The following is a 22,110-nucleotide window of genomic DNA, read 5'->3' as shown; positions in this document are numbered from 1 at the left end:
TTTACCTTAAATGAAAACTTAAAATACTTTTTAATAAAATTATATAATAATATTAGATTTTTTTAAATATAAATATTATATTTTTATATATATTTAAAAATTTTCATAAATAATAAATAGATTTATTTAAATAGATTTATTAAAACTTATATATCCTTATAAATACTTTAACTTTAAAAGTAGCTATAGGGCTTATTAGGGCTTATTTGCCCCTATAAATACTATAACTTAAAAAATAGCTATAGGGCTTATTAAGGCTTATTTACCCCTATAAATACTATAACTTAAAAAGTAGCTATAGGGCTTATTAAGGCTTATTTACCCCTATAAACACTTTAAGTTTATAAGTAGCTATAAGGCTTATTTCAGCTTAAAAGAAGTTTAGGGTAATTAACTATCCAAATCGGATAGTTTTAAAACCCAAGATTCCGTTATAATAAAAACATATATTATTTAAATTTAAATTAAATATATTTAAATAATTATATAAAAGATATATAAGAATTTTCCTTAAATTATTCTTTATTTATATATATTTTTATATTATTTTAAAAGCTTATTAATATTTTAAAAATTAAAATATTATATATTTCTTTAGGTAAATATTTAGCCGATTTGAAGGAATAAACTATTCGTTTTTTTTTTTTTTTTTATATATAAAACCTTTCTTTCTCTCTCTCTCTCTCTCTCTTTTTCTTCTTTCTTTATTACTCCTCAAGCCTAGTTTACCTATTTACTATTTCCTTAAACCTTAACTACTTATATACTCTTATTATTTTATTTATTATATATAAATAAAATGTCTTCTTTTGCTCCCTTATTTCCTATTAATTCTTTAGTAATTTCTATTAAGAATTATAATATTTCTTTTTTAAAAGAAAATTCTTAAATACCTTTTATTATAAAAGATAAATTTAATTCCCTAACTTATAAACTCCCTTCTTTTAAGAAAATAAATATTTATATTTTTTAAAATAATTTATTTATTTATATACTCCTCCTTATTAAAAAGGGAAAAAATTGATAAATATTAATATCTTATATTTAGTAAGTTATTTTTTTAATCTTAAAAGTATATAATTTAATATAAATAAAATTTATTTTTTAAATACGTTTTATTTATATTTAATTATATTTATATTAAATTATAGTTAGCTAAATATAGCATAAAGCTATTATTTTAAAAAGTATTAATAATAATAATATATTTAATAATATTCTTTAAAAGCATTTAATTATATAATTAATATATAAAATAATTTAAGAAAGATATTATTTAAGGTTTTTTTTATTAAATTAATATCTTACTTAGTTTTTAAATTAATATTTATTTAAATGTTTTTATAAATATAAAGATAATTTAAAGCTTTTTTAAGCTTTAAATTATTAATATTATTATAAAGCAAAATACTTTATTATTCCTTATAATAAGGAATGTAAAAAGACTTAATTAAAAAGTAAGTATTTCTTTTATTTTAAATATTAATATAAATATTAATATTATATTTAAGGGTTTTTTCTTTTAATTTCTTTGCTATTTTAATAAAGAAATTAAAAGAAGATTTTATAAATAATAATACCTTTAAAAAATTTTAAATTTTATTATTAAAAATAATTTATCTTTTAATATATTAAATTTAAAGTCTTTTTAAGACTTATTATCTTACCTTAATATATAAGTAATTTTCCCCTTTTATTATTATTTTTTAAAAAAAAACTAATAAAATTTTAAATTTACCCTTATAATAAATTATTTAAAAATTAAAAGTATTTTAAATAATATTTTTAAAATAAATTTAGTAAGGCTTAACTTAAAATTAAAAGAAAATATTATTTTTAATTTTAAATTTTCTTTTATTTTTAATTATTGGACTTTTAAAGTTGATATGGCTTATTTAGGGGTAATAATCTCTTATATTAATTTAAAATTTTTAAGTTAAAAGAGAGATATATTAGCTTTATTCTTTTTAAAGAATTTTAAAAGTTTATTAAAAGTTATCCTAATATAATATTTAATAGCATTTTTAGGTATTTAATTCTTTTATTATTTAATAATATATTATATATTAACATTATTTTTATTAATTTTACTTAAGATAATGCATTAAATAATAATTCTTTCTTACTTTATTTAAAGAGGAATTTAATTCCTTTTTAAATAAAGATTTTAAAAATGATACTTAATGTATAGCGTATATTATTAATTTAATAGCGCAGGATATTTTAAAAAATTTTACTTTAAATTTAAAAGTTAAAGATTATTTAAATAAATATTTTTAAAATCTTAAGGAAACTATAGTATTAAATAATATTATTAAAAATAGTAAGTATTTTTTAATTTCTTTATATTTTTATATATTAATATTTTTTAAATATAATAACTTATATATAATGGATAATTATATTAACTTAATATAATATTAAGATTAATAGTTTATTATTTAAGGGTATTAAAAGGGCTATATAAAGTAAATCCTTATTAAAGGATTATAAAAAATCTTATATTCCTTTAAGTATTTATTTAATATTTCTTTTTATAAATAATAAGAGAAATTAAATATTAACTTAATATTAAATACCCTTATGCATTAAAATTCTACTTATATAATGTTAGAGGTTCTCTTAAAATTAAAGGAACCTTTAAATTATATAAGTAAGAATACCTTAAATTAGGAATATAAAGATATATTCTTTAGCATATTTAAATTATTTATTCTTGCGTAAATTAAAAAGACTTTTAAAGTCTTTTTAAAACCTTTTATTAAATTATAAGGAAAGTTATATATAACTCTTTTTTAAGGGCTATTATATATTTATTAAATATATAATAAACTAAAGGATTTAATAAGAAAGTATAAGAAAAAGTATAAGCAAAAGCAAAACTTTATAAGTTACTTTTTATTTTATTTTAAAAGAAATATAATATTAATTATATAAATAGAAAGAATATTTATTTAAATTTATTAAAGCTATTAAAATTAGCTTAAATAAATTAAAAAAATATTTTCCTTAAAAATTAATTAAAAATAATTTAAAAGATTATAAATCTTTTATTTTAGCTTTAGTTTTAAACCTTAGTTTTAAAATAACTTATTTTTAAATAAATGGGTATTTATACTTTTATTTAAATATAAAAGAAGATATTAAAGCTTTCTTAAGGATTAAGTTTAATAAGTAAGTCTTTTTATTAATTATTCTTCATTACTTTTATATTTATATTAATATTTATTAAAGTTAAATTAAAAGTTTTTGGTTTAAATAAAGATATATTTAATTCTTTATTTATTAATTCCCCTTAACGGAGCCATAATTTTAATAATGAATTATATATTAATTTTTCTTTTAATAATAATAAACAAAAGTATATAATTTATTTATAAAAACCTATTTATAATTCCAAGGTATGTATTTTTAAAAAAAGATTTAAACTTTTTTAAAAATAAATTTTAATACTTAAATAGCTGGATTTATTAAAGTATTGGAAAAATAATAAATTCCAATACCTTATATTAAGTATATTAGCTTAAAGATACCTTGCTATTTTAATTATATTTACTACTATAGAAAGAATATTTTCTATTACTAGTAATATTATTATTAAGTTAAGGATTAATCTTAATATAAAGATAATAAGGGAATTAATATTATTAAAGAATTGGAAATTTAATAATATTTAAGAGTTGGAAAAGGAAATTAAAGATTTGGAGGAAATAATGGATTAATAAATTTTATAATATATTTTATAAAGTTTATTTAATTTATAATATATATATATTACTTATTTTAAATAAACCTTATAATTTAATTTATAAAAAAATAAAATATATAAATATTAATAATTACTTTAAAACTATATAATATATATATATATATAATATAAATTAAATAAACTTTATAATTTAATTTATAAAAAATAAAAATACATAAGTATTAATAATTGCTTTAAAACTATATAGCTATTAAAAGAATAAATAAGATAAATATATAGCGAAATATATAATTTACTCTTAAAATAGCTTATAGTTAAAGCATTATATTAATAAATTAGTAGATAACCCTGCTTCCTAAAGTTTAAATAATATAATAAAACCTAAATTATTAAGTTTTAAAATATCCCTTAGGGCCCTTAATAACTATAAATTAATATAGTATTAGCTATAGCTTTCTAAAGAAAACACACTAATCTTTTCCCAATAATAACCTAGGTAGTTATTATAATTATACGCTTTACCGCTAAATTACGGTGACTACCTATTAATAAAAAAAAAAACCTTATAAACCTACTTTAATATTTAAGAAAAAAAAGAATATATTTTATATTATTAAAGAAAATTTTATTTATTAAAAATATTTTGTATATTATTAATCTTTAAATTTTATTATATTTAATAAGACTTTTAATAAATATTAAATATTATTATATATAAGAATGCAAGATTATAAAGTTTTATTATTGTTATTACTATATGAGTTATATAAGCTTATTAATTAAACCCACTTATTCTAAACCTTATAAGTTTAATTCCAAGTATATTTATTATATTTAAGTTTTAAAAGTAAGTTTTAAAATAAAGCATTATAGGGGTAAATAGGCCTTAATAAGCTCTATATTTAGTTTTAAAATAAAGCATTTATAGGGGTAAATAGGCCTTAATAAGCTCTATATTTAGTTTTAAAATAAAGCATTTATAGGGGCAAATAGGCCTTAATAAGCTCTATATTCAGTTTTAAAATAGAGCATTTATAGGGGCAAATAGGCCTTAATAAGCTTTATATTTAGTTTTAAAATAAAGCATTTATAGGGGCAAATAGGCCTTAATAAGCTCTATATGTGGGAATAATGGGTGTCGTTTGTATAGAGGACTGTTTGGGACTAGGCAGCTTTAACTCGTTAAGATGCTTGGCAGGCAGCAGCTTTAGCGCTGCATATAAAATAGCTAGCATAATTAAGCCTTTTACCTTCCTTCCTTTTATAATTAATGATAATTAATCATTATATTAACTAAATATTATATTGCAATATATAACCTAGCTAATATTAATTAATAATTACAAGGGTAATTATAAATTAGCAAGGCCTAAAGAAATAACCTTTTAGTTATGCTAATTAGCATTATTAATATTATAAATTTATATAACATAGTTTATAATAATAATAATACCTAATATATAAAAAGGTAGTTATTATGGCAAGAAATCACGATAAACTCCCCTACCCTTAATATATACGCATTTATTACATCTTAAATAACCTTAATAATAACTTTTAAATTTAATAGCCATAATTAAAAGAACTAAATTAACGTTTATTTTTATTAATAATATATTTATTTATATCCCATTATATAAATAAATATAAAGAAAGAAATTAATTTGCCTTTTAATGGCTAAGTTATAAAAGTAACCCTTAACTTTTTTATTTTCCCTTAATATTATTTATTTTCCCTTCCCATTACTTTCTTTCTTAAATTAAATATATCTTTATTATTACTTTATTAAAATAATAAAATAATAAATATAATAAGCAATATTACCGGCTACAATAATTTATTAATATTAATTATGATAAATTGTATTTCTATACTTAAAAGCATTATTAAAATACTTAATTCCTTGATATAAATAAATCCCTTAGGATTTCTTAATAATAAATAATACTTAAATATTTATATTTAGGGCTAAATCTAAGTTATGGTATATATATTAAGTAATAAGGCATATAAGGCGTTTATTAAAGACTTTTATGGCTGGATTAAGCTAATATTTATGTAAATTAATAAAGACTTGCTATGCATTATTAAGAAAACTTTTTAAGTTAAGGGCATTTATATTTAGGGAGTAAATACTTTAAGAAGACTTATATATATTCTTAAAGCATTAAATTATCTTAAATAGCTAATAAATTAAAAGCAAGAATATTATATTATATTTAAAATTAATTAAATTTAGGATTATAATTTGGGTACTTATATTATTTTTAACTTTAATTATGCATTAATAAAAAATAAAGAATTATTTATTAATGATAATTTTCTTAATCTTAAATTACTTAAACCGCTTGGCTTACTTAATAATAGCGATAAAGGCGATAATGGCCCTTTGGGACTTCTTAATTTATTAAGAAAAGGCAGTAACCTTCCTTTAGCTAATAACTTTCATATAGCATATAATTATTGCGCCTTTTTACTTTTAATAGAAATAAAGAACTTTCTACTTAACCTAAATATAGCAATTAACTTAAGTAAATATTATTATAAAGATAAAATATTTATTAAAAAACTATATAATATTTTTAATAATAAAATCCTCCTTTTTTATAAGGCTTATAGTAATTTATAAATTTAGCCTTAATAATTTAAAGCAGCTCTTTTATATATGCTTAAAGGATTAGCAAAGATATACTATACTTAAGTTATTAATTAAAAAGATTTATTTACTTAAGCATATAAGAAACTTAAGAATTGCTTTAATATAAATAATAATAATTATAATTATTTTATAAATTAAAATACTTTAACTTTCTTTACTCTTTAATAAAGGAATTTAAATAAAAGTTATATGGATATTTTTTAAATGCTTATTAATAAAATGCAGCTTTATTATAAAGCATTTAAGTATACTATTTATGGGGATAGCTCTTTGTAAGATATAATTTTATAAGCAATATAGGGTATTTTTAAATTCCATTATGCTATTTTAATAATGCTAATAGATATTAAGCAACTTTACTTTATTTTATAATAATATATTAAGGCATTAAAGGCTTAAAACTTTATATTATAATATATAATTATAGGAAATAACTAATAAGCTTATAAATAAGGCTATGTTAATGGTTATAATAATTAAAATAATAATAATTTAATTATTATAAATATTAAAAAGTAATATTATCTTAATAGGCGGTATAATAATAATAATTAATGCTTAAGGTATCTTTAACCTCTTTTTAGGGGTAATGGCTTTTAATCTAACTTTCGCTTAAGCCAGCCCTATTAGTTTAAAAGTAATAGCTATAATAAAGGACTTTATAAAGGTAGCTATAATAGTGGATATTAACTTAATAAAGGCAATAATAGCAATATATAATGTAAAAAGAAGAAGTATTTTATATGTTATAAAAAGGGATATTAATTAATAAATTATTTACTTAAAAATTAATAATATGTTAAAGCTATATATATTTATATATATAAGGATATTAAATAATAAGTTAATAATGATAAGTTTAATACATTTCTTGTTAGCTTTAAAGGTTTTAACTTTAAAGCTATTGGCATTATAATAATTTTAGCTATTAATAATAATAAAAAGGGGCATACTTATTATACCTTTTTAATAAATTAAGCTTTCCTTTATAACTTCTTTAATAGCATAAGTAACTTTAATATTTATATTAATTTTAAAAACTGCTTAATAGTAAAGATATTTATTATTTAAGATTAATACTTTTATTAATAATATTAAGGCATTATGCTAAATATAAGTATAGCAATATTTTTAATAGTTAAATATAAGCAATTTTAAGCTTTATAATATTAAGTGTTTTTTATATACTTAGATATTATATAAGCTAGCAAAGCATAAGTATAATTTAGCTTAGGCTTATTTATTAAGTTATTTAATATAATATAAATTAATACTTTAATAAGATTATTAATGTTTTATATTATAAATAAGCTTATTTCCTTTCTTTTTTATATTTAAAATATAAATAAAAACTTTCTCTTTCTTTAAAATATTATTAATAAGGTAATTTAATAAAAAGATAGTTACTTAAAAAAGACTTTCCTAATTACTTAAAAGTAAGGATACTTATAAATTTTCTTTAATATAGGAAGTAATAATATATTAGCAATATTTTTAATAAAAATAAAGCTTTAATAACTTTATTATAAGTTTAAATACTCTTTAATTAACTATCTTTCACGCCTTTTTATTAATATTAATTATAGTAATATTAATCCTTTTATTTTAAAAGTAATTTTTAAATTTTATTATCATTATTAACTTTATTTTACGGCATTATAACGTTTTAAATTTAACCTTTAAGATAATATTAACTTTAATTATAAAATTATTATAAATATTATATATCTACTTAATTTACTTATTTTATATAAGTTATTAATTTAACAACCTTTTTTTAAGCTAAGCAATTTTTTATCTCTCTTTTTATAAAGAATATATAAAAGGCTATTTAGCAATGCTAAATAAATACTTATTTAAAACCTTTTAACTATATTATTTATAATGCTAGAATTAACTTTGCCCTAGTAAAATTCTAAAGCATTATATAAATTATAAGCATTACTTATAAATAAGTGCTAATAAAGACATATTAATTTATTAATAAGATTAAAAAGTATTATGCTTTGCTTTAATAAGCTTTTAACATCCTTTATATTAAACTTTTAAGGACTTATATTAAGGAAGCTATCTTATAAATAGCTATTAAGGCAATAAATAATATAGTTAGCCCTAATAATATTATTTTAATACTCTTTATCTTTAACGCATATTTAAAACTTATAAAAAACTTTACATTAACTTTCTTAACTCTTAAAAAAGCAATAATTATTTAAAAAGCTATAAAAGAGCTATATAAGGCTTATGCTAAATAATAAATTAATATAGCTTTAAATACTTATAATAGCTTAAATATTATAAAAGTATTGAGTTTTTTATTATAAAATAATATAAGTATAGTAAGAAAAGCATAGTTAGCAAAAATTATATAAATTGCTTAGCATTAATAAATATAACCTTATATTAAACCTTTTAAATAGCTTAATAATCTTTTAATTAATATTAATTTAGCCATATTATTAAAATAAAAATAATAAAGATAATATTTAGCTAATTTCTAACTTAAATAATGCTTTTAATAAGCTTATTTAATTTAAACTAAATTTAGTTCTAGCAATATTAAAATTACTATAACCTTAATAATATAAACGGCCTAAGGAATTAAAGAATAAGCTAAAAAAAACATATTTTATTTAGCGAAAGGTTAAGAATTATAATTTCTTTTTAAAGCTTTAATATAATAATATAATTAACACCTTAAGTAATTTATTTAAGAAGTTTAATTATAAGAAAATTATAAAGTTAATTAATAATAATATCTTTTACTTTAAACGCTTTAATCTTAAAATGCATAAAGATATTTAGCTCTTTAAGTTATACATTATTTATAAAATTAAAGGCAAAATTAAAAAGCTATATAAGAAATTATGGCTTATTATCGCTAAATATAATAATAAGGATAAGTATAATATCCTTATATAATCTTTAATTATTTAAAAAGCTAATTAAAGGCTTTTAATTACTTTAGCCCTATTTCTTTTAATATAAGGCTTTTAATTAAAGCTTTAAAATATTACTTAAGCATATCCTTAATTAAAGTTTAAGCTTAAGCAACCTATTTTATATTACTTACTCTTTAAGATTTAAAATAAATACTCTTTTAAGATTATTATATAAATTATTAAATTGCTTTATAATATTGCTAAATTTAATATATATTAATAAGCAACCTATTATAAGTTTTATTATAATAATTTAGGTATAGTTATTTTAATATATAACCCATGCCTTTTAATTATAAACCAAGGAAAGAATATTTTTATTATTACTATTATATAAATTAATAATACTTTATCTCTTAATACTTTAATATTTTTAAAGCTAAAAAAATAAAAGATTAAAAAGGTAAATATTTAATGCAAGTTAAAAAAGATACTTATCCTTAATAAGTTACTTATCTTTAATAGCATAATTATAAGCATTTTTAATAAAGATACTTTATATTTTTATTAAAAAGGCTAAGGTAAAAAGATTATGCCTATTAATAATAAAGCTAATAATTATGCTTAATAATATATAAAATAATATATATAAGGAGTATATTTTACTTTTATTTATTAACTTAAGGCAGTATTTAACTTATTAATAACAGCTTAAATTTAAGAGCTTTCCCATAAGGATTATAATAAGCTAAATCATTAGCTATAATAATAAGCTAATAACTTAAAGCAAGGACTTTAATATATGCCCTTAAATCTATTTTAAGCTAAATTAATAATCTTTATTAATAGCTTATTTATTAATAATAAGAACTTTAGCTTATAAATTAGCTTTATTATTATACTTATAAATAAAATATAAACTTAATAAGCTTTTAAGTAAAATATTAAAGGCAATATTATTTATTAATCCTTAATAAAGTGTTAAAGAGTAACTTAAAGCGTTTTAGCTTTAAAGATTTATAGTATAATTAATAGCTTTAATATAGCTATAATATTAGCGGCTACTTTACGCTAAATTACTATATATTTAAATATTGCAATAATTCCTTTTATAATATATATTAACTTATACTCTTTATATAAATGCTTAATTAAGCTTAATATAATAAAAGAAAAGCGCTTTATAATTAATGTTATAGCTTTTTAATAATTATATAAGAAGCGTGAAATCTTTAAGATTTATTAAATTATTAGGGATTGCAATCCAGCTAATGCCTTTATAAAGAGTACCCTTAATAACACTTTTTAGTGCTTTATAAGTATAAATAACATTATAATTAAGGTATAAGGCTATGTAAATTACGGCTAAAAAGATAAGGCAACTATTTAAATGTAATAAAAAAGTTAAAAAAACTATAATGCATTAAGGCTTAAACTTAAATTATTAAAGCATAGTTTAACAACTTATTAGCAAATTACGCTAACATAACTTTAGATATTACCATTATACTATATATTATGGGGTTATTATATTAACATTAGCGCGATTAACTTAAGTATATATATTATGCAATTACAAAGATAAAAGACTGCCAAAGATTTTTAATAAGGAATAAAACAACTTCTTTAATTAAAGATAATGCATAGTAAAAATGCAAAAATTTAGTTTATATCCATTAATTATTTATAAATTACCTTATAATGCAATATAATTAGCTAACTTTAAATTATATCCTTTTTAAAGGCAAACCTTATATTTAAGATTTTTATAATAATGCTTATATATTAAGGGTTTAGGTAATAAGGGTTATTATTATCCTATGGGTACTTAAGTTGCCAGCTTATATTTAATAGGCATCCTTAATTAGATTTTATGGTTTAATACTTATATATTAAAATTAAAAGTATTGCTATTTATTAACTTAATTAATATTCTTTATTTTATACCCTACTTTCCCTTTATTTAAATACCTTATTTGCTAATCCTTATAATTTATTAACCTTTATTTCAACCTATCCTTTAATTACACTCCTTAATTTCTTTATTTAATAAGCAGCATTAAGCATAATGAAGCTTAGGCTAAGCCAAAATAGGAAATTTTAGTTATTTAAAGATTAAATAATTATATTAACAATTTAAAGATTTAATTTAATCTTTATTTAACTTAAGCGCTATAAGTAATAAAAGCATAAGTTTATAAAATGCATTATAAATAAAATATTTATATAGTAATTGCAATCTTTTAAGCTTTTTAACTTTATATAATTAAGATATTTTAATATATATGCATACTTAATTAATTTCTTCTTATTAATTGCATATTTTAATAAACTAATTAACCTTTAACTCCTTAATAATAACCCAAGCCTTCTTATATACCTATCTTTTATAATAATATAGCGTAGCGAAATAATAGTATACTTATAATTTAATTTATATATGTAATTAATTAATTGCCTTTTAACCTTAAGTTTAATTTAACTTAATACCTTCCTTTCTTTTATACTTTTTAAAAGAGGTATGTATTTATAAAATAAAGACTATTAATATAGGAATAATAGGTATTATTTATATAAAGGACTGTTTGGGATTAGGTAGTTTTAACCCGTTAAAATACTTAGTAAGCAGCAGCCTTGGCGCTGTATACAAAATAGCTAGCATAGTTAGGCCTTTTGCCTTCCTTCCTTTTATAATCAACAATGATTAACCACTATACCAACCAAACGTCATATTGCAATACATAACCCAGCCAACACTATATTTAGTTTTAAAATAGAGCATTTATAGGGGCAAATAGGCCTTAATAAGCTTTATATTTAGTTTTAAAATAAAGCATTTATAGGGGCAAATAGGTTTTAATAAACAAGGATAATAAAATTATATATAACATTTTTAAAGATTTCTTTCTATATATAAAAATAATATTATTATATTAAGAAAAATTTTAATATTATTATATAATTATATAAAGTAGTATTTAATTTTTATATTTAAGGTGAAAGTAACGTATCTTTTTATATTTATTTTTCTAAAGAGCGAATAATTTTAAATAATATTTTATTTATTAAGTTATAAATAAAACCTATTAAAAAGTATTTTTTATATAATTTTAAGTTTCTTATATAAAGAGATATTAATGATTATATTTAGGTGGTGACGCTAAGGGTAGGGGGCATAGGGGGGGTGGTTATGTCCTAAATAAGCAATTACTATTTAATAGATTTAATATAAATATATTAAAACCTTTATTTTTAAAAAGCCATAAGTATTTTAAAAAAATAATTATATAAAAAAAAATTATATTATATAAAATATAGAATTTCATAAAACTTAATAAAAATAATATATAGTTTATAAATAAAATAATAAATAAAAGAAAATTTAAAAATCTTTAAAAAAAGAAGTTTATTTCCTTATTATATAAGATATAATAAGCTAGTAATAAATATTATACCCCTTAATAATAATTTATTTTAAGCATATTACGTCTTATTTTTCAGAAATAAATTAACATTATATATCATTAGGCTATAGCGGGAGTTTAGGTCGTTAGTTTTTTTTAAAAGAAATCTAATATATATATTTAAAAAAAGATATTTATATTAATTAAATAATCATTATAATTAATAAATTAAATATAAAATTAAAAGTAAATATTATAATACTATAAATTAAATAATATATATAAATTTATATTTATTTATTTATTTATTTATTTATTTATTTATTTATTTATTTATTTATTTATTTATTTATTTATTTATTTATTTATTTATTTATTTATTTATTTATTTATTTATTTATTTATTTATTTATTTATTTATTTATTTATTTATTTATTTATTTATTTATTTATTTATTTATTTATTTATTTATTTATTTATTTATTTATTTATTTATTTATTTATTTATTTATTTATTTATTTATTTATTTATTTATTTATTTATTTATTTATTTATTTAATTTAAAAATTTTTGAGTTAAACTCAATTAACTAAAAAACTAAAAACTAAAAACTAAATTTTTTTAGTTTTTAGTTTTTAGTTAAACCTATTAACTAAACTAATTTTTTTTTAGTTTTTAGTTTTTAGTTAGACCCATTAACTAAACTAAACTAAACTAATTTCAACCCTGGCAACATCATACAGAATGATCGTGCCGTTTATATTCGACCTGGACGGAAACCAGAAGAACACGGAACAAGCATGGCTTCCCATCTCTCATAATCGCTGATAATTCAGGGTATCTCATCGTCCTAACTGCTGTTCTCCCTGCCCGTATAACTCTCCAATGTCCGTAAAACTTGTTCGCCCAAACCTTGTTGTAAGTTGAGACTGGACGCCTCGTGCGGACTGCACGGACTGCGAACGGCCAGTCTCTTGGTTCCTCTTGGTTCTACCACATCCCAGATATCTGAGCACAGACGAGTGTTGAAGTCGGATAGAACTCTTTGGGATATTAGGCGCGTTCTGGATGGCTCTTTCGGTTTTTCATAGGTCTTCATGCACAGCAAGACATCGAGCGATCCTCTGAAGGATTTTCCTTGGTTCTGGACGGATATAATGGAGCCGATATCGTTGCTCCGGAAAAGAATTATGTTCTGCTCATCCACGGATTGTACTCGAAAATTACAAGTGACAGCTTTTAACCTCTGGAGTCACCAACAGTCGTGATGCTTCCGGGAAGTTCAACCTTTTGTTCGTTGGGGCCAAGCTCGTGTGGATGTGCCACTGATGTCGGCGTGTTGTAAATGTGGGGCGAAATAGTCGTTGTTGTCGATGGGTTGGCGTACTGGTAGCCGTCTGGTGCTTCATAGCCTGGCTTGGGGAAGGTTACGATCTGCGCTGCTGTCGCCCTGAGTCTCTGGCGGCGCTCCCAGAAAGCCCACAGCAGCGCACCAATCGAGATAACCCCAAGTGACGCTCCAACGCCAGCACCGATGGCACCGATTTGGGCTCCGGAGTCCGAACATGTGTCACCTGAAGAACTGGCTGTTCCACTGGCGGCGGCTGGAGTTGCTGTCGCTGGAGAAGCTGATGCTCCGGATGTTGCTGTCGAGCTGGCGGTACTAGGAATAACCTCGGCGCTGGAGAGGGCTGCGACCCCGTAGATCAACGAGGCAGAGGCAAGCGTGAAGGGGTCTGCACCATCAGCACAAGCCGAAGAATAGTCGTTCCCATACTCTGAGCCCACACAGCAGTAGAGCCAGTCCGTGCTGTTCCTCTGCCACCTTGCCACTCGTGCCGCGTCAGCTGGGAAGTCGTTGTCTATTATCGTGTAATCAGCATCGTTTGTCGAGAAAGCCAATGGGAATTTTCACCAGCTTACCTCCCAAGCATTGCTGTGGGCAGGATGACCCCCAATTCCGATCTGTGCAGCTGCCACGGTACAATCCTAGAGGCCCAGATTCCTCGCTGGTTTCCATACAGTAACCATTGCTAAGACATATGCCGGTTTTGCCGCAGCAGTGTGTATTGTTTGAAGAGGTCGAACAGGGGATGTCAGCCGTGCCAACTTTACCACTGGGGTAATAACACTGCTGCGCCAGAGATGTTGTCGCGAGAGCCGCGAGAGAAAGGGTAGAAGATAATTGCATATTCACAGGAAGTTTGGCTGGATAACTGGCCGCGTTTGTTTGTGAACGAAGAAAATGAGAGGCCAGCATCGAGCAGGAGTTGAAATCGCGGGTCGTCGTCGGAGGCCATCCCGGCATTGTCAACAGCCCTGGAGGCAACAGGCGGGCACTGACCCACAGTTCAGGCATCCTTAGGGATTTCTGTGTAACCTCCCACACCCTGCGCATCGCGACACGCCCCATGCTCTGCGGTGTGATGGTCTGCAGCTGAGAGGAATCCCATGCTTTCATTTCAGGAGCGGTCAATTTCAAGCCAATGATCCCGTCGCTTGCCAAATCCCAGACGTCAGGAGCCGGCGGGAATCTGTAATGCAGCGGCCGCTTTATTTCCGCGATACAAAGAATCAATACCATATTGACACCAGCCTACCCAAGATGCGACTTGTCATAGTCGTGTAAAGCCTTGGCTATAGCTGTGAGGGCATGATTCTAAGCCTGGGGGCGGGGGCCAGGCTGGGGCAGAATCGTTGCCTTTGTCGACTCGGCGGATCGTCTTCTTCGGTGCTTGGAGCACTGCCCCAGGACCGTCATTCGGCACCGAGAGAGCCGGAGTTGACCTCCGTTGGATCCTCAGATGACCCTGAACATGTTTGATTTGACTCCTCTCTTCAGCCCCTCTGCCTTTCCACCCTCGTACTCGATGCCTGCCGCACCGCCCTCGCCGGACATGCCCTCGAGCTTCAGTCTCAACTCCTCGTCCATCTCCGCGACCGTCTTCTTCTTTGCTGCGCTCGATGATTCGACCTTCTTCTCCGATAGTGCTGATTTATTTCCATCTGACCCTTGCGGAGAGGCCTGACCTTGGTTGACGAAGCTCTGATGTGAGGTGCCGCCCTTTTCTGGTGACGATGACACAACACTGGCATGGTGGAAGGGCCGCACTCGTAGGTGTGCACGCGATATGAATCGCAGCTCGGCGCCTGTTCTTGTGACCCTTTTCATTTCTGCGATGTTGACTGACAAGAAAGAGGATGTAGCGGCGTTAAGTGGTCTGTCAATAGCTGAACTGTTCCTTCAAGATATCATTACTGTCTGGATGAATATTTCCGTCTGCGTGATGTCATCTCCGGTCACCAAAGACAAGCCCTAACCCCCAAGGCATAGTCAGTGACAACAAAACAAGTCCACCTCTGCCCGTGGAACTGGGCTTTCCCTTGCCTCGAATGTTCGCAACAACAGAGAAATACAAATGCGTATATCTGTGCATGAGTCTATCTAAACGTAGACCTGAACACCCCTGGATATGTCTGCCAGATGGTTCTGCCTTCCACAACAGCCCGCCTGCTCCATGGCGTCAGTGTTATAGCGACCTCTTCGAATTTTCGAGACGTCTGGCTAATGTGACTTCAATGGATTTGCCCACGGGGGATTACTCCTAGAGGCTCGTTTCACCTGGACGAAACAATTGAAACATGCGCCATGGTTATCATGCCGCAGTGCCGGTGTTTGTGTACCGAGGTAGGTGGAGAGGTTGGGGACTTGTCTAGGTTCTTCCTCAGAGAAAGGCCTGGCTCGGAAAGTTTCTCAGTATTGCAGTCATGGATTTGAATGGCCTTGCCGTTGTCGTCCCAGCCTTTCAAAACATGACAATGCGTGCCCATGTAACCACTCAAAATTGTGCCACTAGGCTCCTCAGCCTCCTCTGATTCAGGCTTATTTTATGTGCAAGTCCAAGCAAACATTCTCGTTGATTATTAGCTCACAATCAGCTTGCTCCGCAAGGAGATACTTTCTCTCTGTCATTATCACAAATCCATCAACGATAGTGTTAAATTCTTTTGTGCCTTGAGTTTTCTACATTTCCCCAGACACTCTAAGAACACCAATTGATCAGACTCAGAGTCACATTGAAGGCCCTTTAACCTATTATTGGTGGCGTGTTCGTGGGTCATTACTGACAGTGTCCCCTATACATACTGGCAACTGTGAATAGGGGAGCAGGATCTCCCTCACATTCTGGAGCAGATCGAAAAGAAATATCGATCTAGATCCTACCGTGTTTGTGTGGAGGAGTCTTACAGACATCCATTCAGAATAAGCGAAGGTAGTGTATAGTGTGGGTTGAACTCGGCATCTGGAAGGTCTTACATTGAAGAACCGGCCGAAATCCGTCTGAGCAGGTTCAGGGGTAACAGACGAGACCAACCTCACTCAGTCACTCTCCGCCGACCCAGACTTTGCTTAATCTTAACCGGTTACCCGGCTGCTTCATTCTGCATTGGGCTTCAAACGAGGCATTCTGAGAGCCGAGCACACCTGGCTCTCACATTGAAGCCTCAAAGGTCCTCCCAAAGAGCCTTCGGGTTCTCCATACGGTGCGAAAGAGCGTGACATCTTACGATGTCGCCTTTCCATAGCTAGTTCTTATATCCCTTACTTGCGTCGGCCGAACAGGCGCAGCAGAGCAGTAGGGGGCTAGTGGACTACCGGATTCGTCGAAAATGGCAATGCACCTCGGCGGCTCCCTGTCATTGTGGCCACCACTTAATATGGCTGCGGGCTAAGTGTACGCAAACATTGCGATTGGTCGACCTCGACTGCCAAGTGGGCACTCAAGTCAAAATCATCGACTCGGCTCGGCCGCTTGAATCGTAGATTCCAGGAAATAGACAGGCCCACATATTTATATTCTATCGAGCACAGCGGATTACGATAATGTATCCCTTGGGTGTAGATGGGCATACGTGTACGCCTCTATACGAATAATCCGGACGGGCGTATTCAACGAGAGATAAATACATCATGGCATCTTGTCTAGAATGCAACGAGCTTCCTTTCAGTCTTTATCGGACTTCTGGTTCAGATCTTCATTCATTGGATCTCATTCATTTGATCTTCCCAATTCCACTCGTTAAATCATGCAGCTACTGCCCCTTCTCTTGGCCAGCTCGGCTGCAGCGGCAGTCCTGGCCGGACAAAAGTGCCGATCGACGCCTTCGGACGCAAGCTGGCCGCCCACAGCGGAATGGGCATCTCTCAACGCCTCCATTGACGGGAGACTCCTCCGCACCGTGCCAGCAGCCTCCTCCTGTTGTCCCGGAAATCCGTTTGGTTCTGCCCTCGACTGCCAGGACGTTTCGGCCGGCTGGGCCAGTGGCACCTGGCATTCAATGCAGCCAGAATCCGTCGACTATCCCTTGTACGCCAAAAATTCGTGCCTTCCGGACGAGGCTTCGGGCTACTCTGCCGATCGGGGTTGTGCCATCGGAGGACTGGCCCAGTATATCGTGAATGCCACAACCGAGGAGCACATCGCCACGGCATTGAGGTGGGCTTCCGAGCGTAACATCCGCGTCACGGTCAAGGGAACCGGGCACGACCTTAACGCGCGGTATGTAATATGGATTTACTGCTCGGCACAAACCTTGACTGACTTCTGTTCTCTTCTCATCTTGCAGATCCACTGGAGCTTACTCACTCTCTATCTGTACCCATCAGTTCCGATCCATCGTCCGCAACCAAGCATGGAGTGCTGCAAACAAATCGAATACGGAAGATGTGTTCATCGTTGGCAGCGGCCAGCAGTGGGGAAATGTCCTCAATGCAGCGTTGGCGCAGGGCAGAGTCGTCACGACTGGCCAGGACCCAAGTGTCGGCCTGGGTGGCTACATACAGGGTGGAGGCCACGGCCCCCTTGCGTCTACACACGGGTTGGCATCGAACCAGGTCCTCCAGATGACCGTGGTCACCACTACTGGCGAGATTATGACTGCGAATGATTTCCAGGGCCTCTTCTGGGCGCTCCGTGGGGGTGGACCTGGACAGTACGGCGTCGTCACAGAATACGTGATCAAGCACTTCCCGGCGCCTGCAAACGTTGTGACGGCATCGTTTTCGCTGGTTCCTGCGGTCAACTCAAACAGCAGCAACCAGTTGTCATGGGAGGCAGCAGGGGCATTCCTCAGCGAGCTTCCTGATCTGATGGACGCCGGACTGGTTGCTGCGGCCACCATTGCAACCGGTGTGAGCGCTACGAAGTCCTGACGTCAAACCTACAAGTTCCGTTCACAGGAGCAGCCTTGAGCCAGGTCTTCTGGGCGTTCAACACCTCCGCCGAGGCCGTGGAAGCCCTCGTCCAGCCAGTCGTCAAGAAGCTCCAGGCTCAATATAACAAGGACAACAGCACCCTCTCCATATCCTTTAGCGCAGGATCCCCCAGCAACTATGCGAGCTTTTTCAGCTCCATCTCTGGCGACAGCGCCGCAGGCGCTAGAGCCTCACCTCGAGCCGCCTGCTCGGCCGCCACGAGCTCAATGACACCCCCCACGAGAAGGTGGTCTCGTACCTCAAGACATTACTGAGCAGAAAGAACGAGACGGTGGGGTCATTCACCACGATCGGGCTCTCTGGCGGCCCCGGGGTCATCAACGCGCCCGAGGAGCGCTGGGGCGCGCTACTACCGGCGTGGCGCTCCACGTACCTGCACGTCATCGCCACCTAGGCCAGCGTGGACTCGGTCGAGTCTGGCTCGCCAAAGGCCGCGCTGCAGGCGGCTGCCGAGTGGTAGTATGAGGAGGTGAAGGAGCCCATGTGGAGGGAGTGGAGCCCTGGCTCCGGGGCGTACTTGAACGAGGGAAACCCTTATACCAGCGACTTCCAGAAAACATTCTATGGTGACAACTATGACAAGCTGCTGGCTATCAAGAAGAAGTATGACCCAACGGAAACCTTGTACATCCTGTCGGGCGTTGGAAGTGAGAACTGGGACTACGACTTGGACTCCGGCAAGCTCTGCCGTGTTTAGAAGCACTGGGGCCATGGGGGATCCGACAGCCGTGAATTATCTGCCCCATTATTTACTGTAGTATAATTGTTCTTGTTTGTTGATATGTAAACTTGAGGCATTGTATCAAGTGCATGCTTGTGTGTCTGTCCCGGTGTCCGTCCCGGTGTCCGCTGTATTGGCACTGTAGGCACCAGCAACATGTGGTCTTTGGATGCCCACAACACAATGCTTCTTTAGCTTATGTGCAAAATTTTTCATATTAGATAAACTAGAGCAATAAGTCATAGAATTCACTGAACATTGCTTTTTGGCTTGTATCCCGGAATCCTCCTCGTGCCCTGTTCATACCCACTTGTAGCTGCCTTGTTCAGGGTTAGGGCTACATGGCCACTTATTCGCCACCAGCGGCTTGACATGACGACGCCCGTCTCCTTGAAACCCGATCGCTTTTCCTTGGACCAGCTAGTCTATTAAGAAGATGTCCTTTTTAATAATGTGCGAAATATGCAGCCGTTCGACGAGATATCAAGCACGGAGCTGGGCCTCGAGGACGACGTCCTGATAAGTTCCCACATGTCATCACCACAGGATCGCTACCTGAACGGCATCCCAAAATGGATGAGACCATCGGGATCAGGTTCTCATACAACAACGCTCGGCCGGATCCGCCATGAATTCCTGCCCACTGTCACCAAGTGGACCACAGCGGCCATACACCGTCTCACGCCAGTGATATTACCCCTCCTCCGGCCGCGCCTCACCTTCCGCTACGTCCTCTTCTCCATCGCCGCGCTTTGGGTGACGTACCGCGTCCTGGTATCACAGCCCCTGCTCTCCAACAGGCTCCCCGGATACACCGGGCCATATCGCGTTGGGGCGGTCGATGTCGAGTATCCGCTTGAGACACCCAGGCGGGTCAGCGATGCCAGGTTCAAGTCGAAATCGGACGGCGACTATGCCTTCGAGGTCGAGACGGTGCTGTTCACGCTCTACTACCCTACATCGCACAAGGCCAGGGGTTCCGCGGCGGAGAAGTACTACTGGTTCCCGAAGCCCGTATCTGCCACCGCAAAGGGCTACGCCCGCTTCCTCGGGATGGACAACTTCCTGTTCAGAGGCGTCCTCACCGGAGGGCTGTGGCTCGTGGCCAGCGGCATCCAGATCCCAGCCGAGGTCGGCGCGCCTCTCATCCCACCAGCTGAGCTCTTGAATATCAACGGCACCGGAGGGGAACTGGGAAGTGTAGCAGATGAAGACGAAGATGGGCAAAAGTTACCCGTCATGATCTTCACCCACGGCATGCTCAGCTCTAGGACAGATTACACACACTACTTGGGCGAGCTAGCCAGCCGCGGCGTGGTCGTCGCGGCCATCGAGCATCGCGATGGCTCGTCGCCTGCAAGCCCGATCATCAAGCCAGGGGAGGAGGCAGCTCCCCGGTGGAGGTACGCCTTTGGTCTCAAGGACCTGGCGCCCCCGCCAGAGGGCGGCGACACGTTCGACACCCCAGCCCTGAAAGAAGCCCAGCTCTCCTTCCGCGAGGCCGAGATCGAGGCCACTGTGAACGTGCTTCGCACGCTTGACTCGGGGCCCTCCTCCAAGCCCGTCCCCAACCCCCGCCAGCCGCGCAACACGGACATGTCAAGCTTCAAGGCCCGCCTCAACACCACTCACCTCACCATCGCCGGCCACTCCTACGGGGGCACAGGCGCCCTACGCGCCCTGCGATCCAGCCCGGGCCGCGAATCAAGGCTCCCCTCCTCTGGCGCCGTGATCCTAGACCCAGGAAAGTCGAGCGGGCCTCTCAATGCCGACATCTCAGTACCACTGGCCATCTGCCACAGCAGCACGTGGAGCAAGCCCGGGCCCGCCCTGTTCTATGGGCGGCCGCACTTCGAGGTGGTGCGGGACATCGTGGACGGCGTCAACAACAAGACTCACACCGGAGCGCGCGACTCAGGAGAAGACAATGACGAGAAGAAGAAAGGCGGCCACGGCGGGGCCGGCGGAGGCTGGTTCCTGACCTCCCTGGGGACGGCCCACCCGTCCATCACCGACGCGCCCCTGCTCGAGCCGCTCCTCCTGTCGTGGGCCACGGGCTCGAGCATGGACGCGCGCGACGGGATAATGCAGTACGTCCTCGCCACCAGGGACTTCGTGCGTTACCAGCACACGGGCGAGCGGCGCGGCGTGCTGGCGCTGTCCGGGAGGAACAGGGAGGACGGCGGCGCGGCCAGCAGGGAGTATGACCCCGGGCACAACCAGGGGATGCCGAAGCCGTGGCGCAAGTATTGGCAGATTCACGTAGCGCCGGATTGAGGTAGCGTTGTAGAAAATGGTCTATGTTAGATGAAGTTTAAATAGAAGTTTCCCTTGAGCATTCCGGTGATCTCAGTCCCTGTTCGGCCAGGTGAGTAATGCCAGATATTGATGGGCGGATTCGAGGCGTGCAAAAGCATAGAATAGGTGCGACTTGTCCAGGCAGTGTGACACTTTG

General features: G+C 32.1%; 3 protein-coding genes across 3 annotated transcripts; 2 read left to right on the top strand and 1 right to left on the bottom strand.

Annotated features, from left to right (window-relative positions):
• Positions 1 to 13,896: 13,896 nt before the first annotated feature.
• INS49_006259 (uncharacterized protein) lies at positions 13,897 to 15,829 on the bottom strand (the record flags this gene model as incomplete). Its single annotated transcript, XM_043167032.1, has 2 exons — positions 13,897 to 14,519; positions 15,517 to 15,829. The coding sequence occupies 2 exons, from the start codon at positions 15,827 to 15,829 to the stop codon at positions 13,897 to 13,899; spliced, it is 936 nt and encodes a 311-aa protein (XP_043028176.1).
• A 1,916-nt stretch (positions 15,830 to 17,745) lies between these two features.
• INS49_006258 (uncharacterized protein) lies at positions 17,746 to 19,631 on the top strand (the record flags this gene model as incomplete). Its single annotated transcript, XM_043167031.1, has 5 exons — positions 17,746 to 18,218; positions 18,286 to 18,848; positions 18,887 to 19,160; positions 19,193 to 19,313; positions 19,395 to 19,631. The coding sequence occupies 5 exons, from the start codon at positions 17,746 to 17,748 to the stop codon at positions 19,629 to 19,631; spliced, it is 1,668 nt and encodes a 555-aa protein (XP_043028175.1).
• A 486-nt stretch (positions 19,632 to 20,117) lies between these two features.
• Positions 20,118 to 21,932, top strand: INS49_006257 (uncharacterized protein; the record flags this gene model as incomplete). The annotated part of the gene is made up of 1 exon (XM_043167030.1): positions 20,118 to 21,932. The coding sequence occupies one exon, from the start codon at positions 20,118 to 20,120 to the stop codon at positions 21,930 to 21,932; it is 1,815 nt and encodes a 604-aa protein (XP_043028174.1).
• Between the last annotated feature and the right edge of the window lie 178 nt (positions 21,933 to 22,110).

Source organism: Diaporthe citri (genome assembly GCF_014595645.1).
Source record: "Diaporthe citri strain NFHF-8-4 chromosome Unknown scaffold_2, whole genome shotgun sequence".
Lineage (NCBI taxonomy): Eukaryota > Fungi > Ascomycota > Sordariomycetes > Diaporthales > Diaporthaceae > Diaporthe > Diaporthe citri.
Note: the sequence above shows the minus strand (reverse complement) of the source record. Positions and strands in the feature narration are given on the sequence as shown.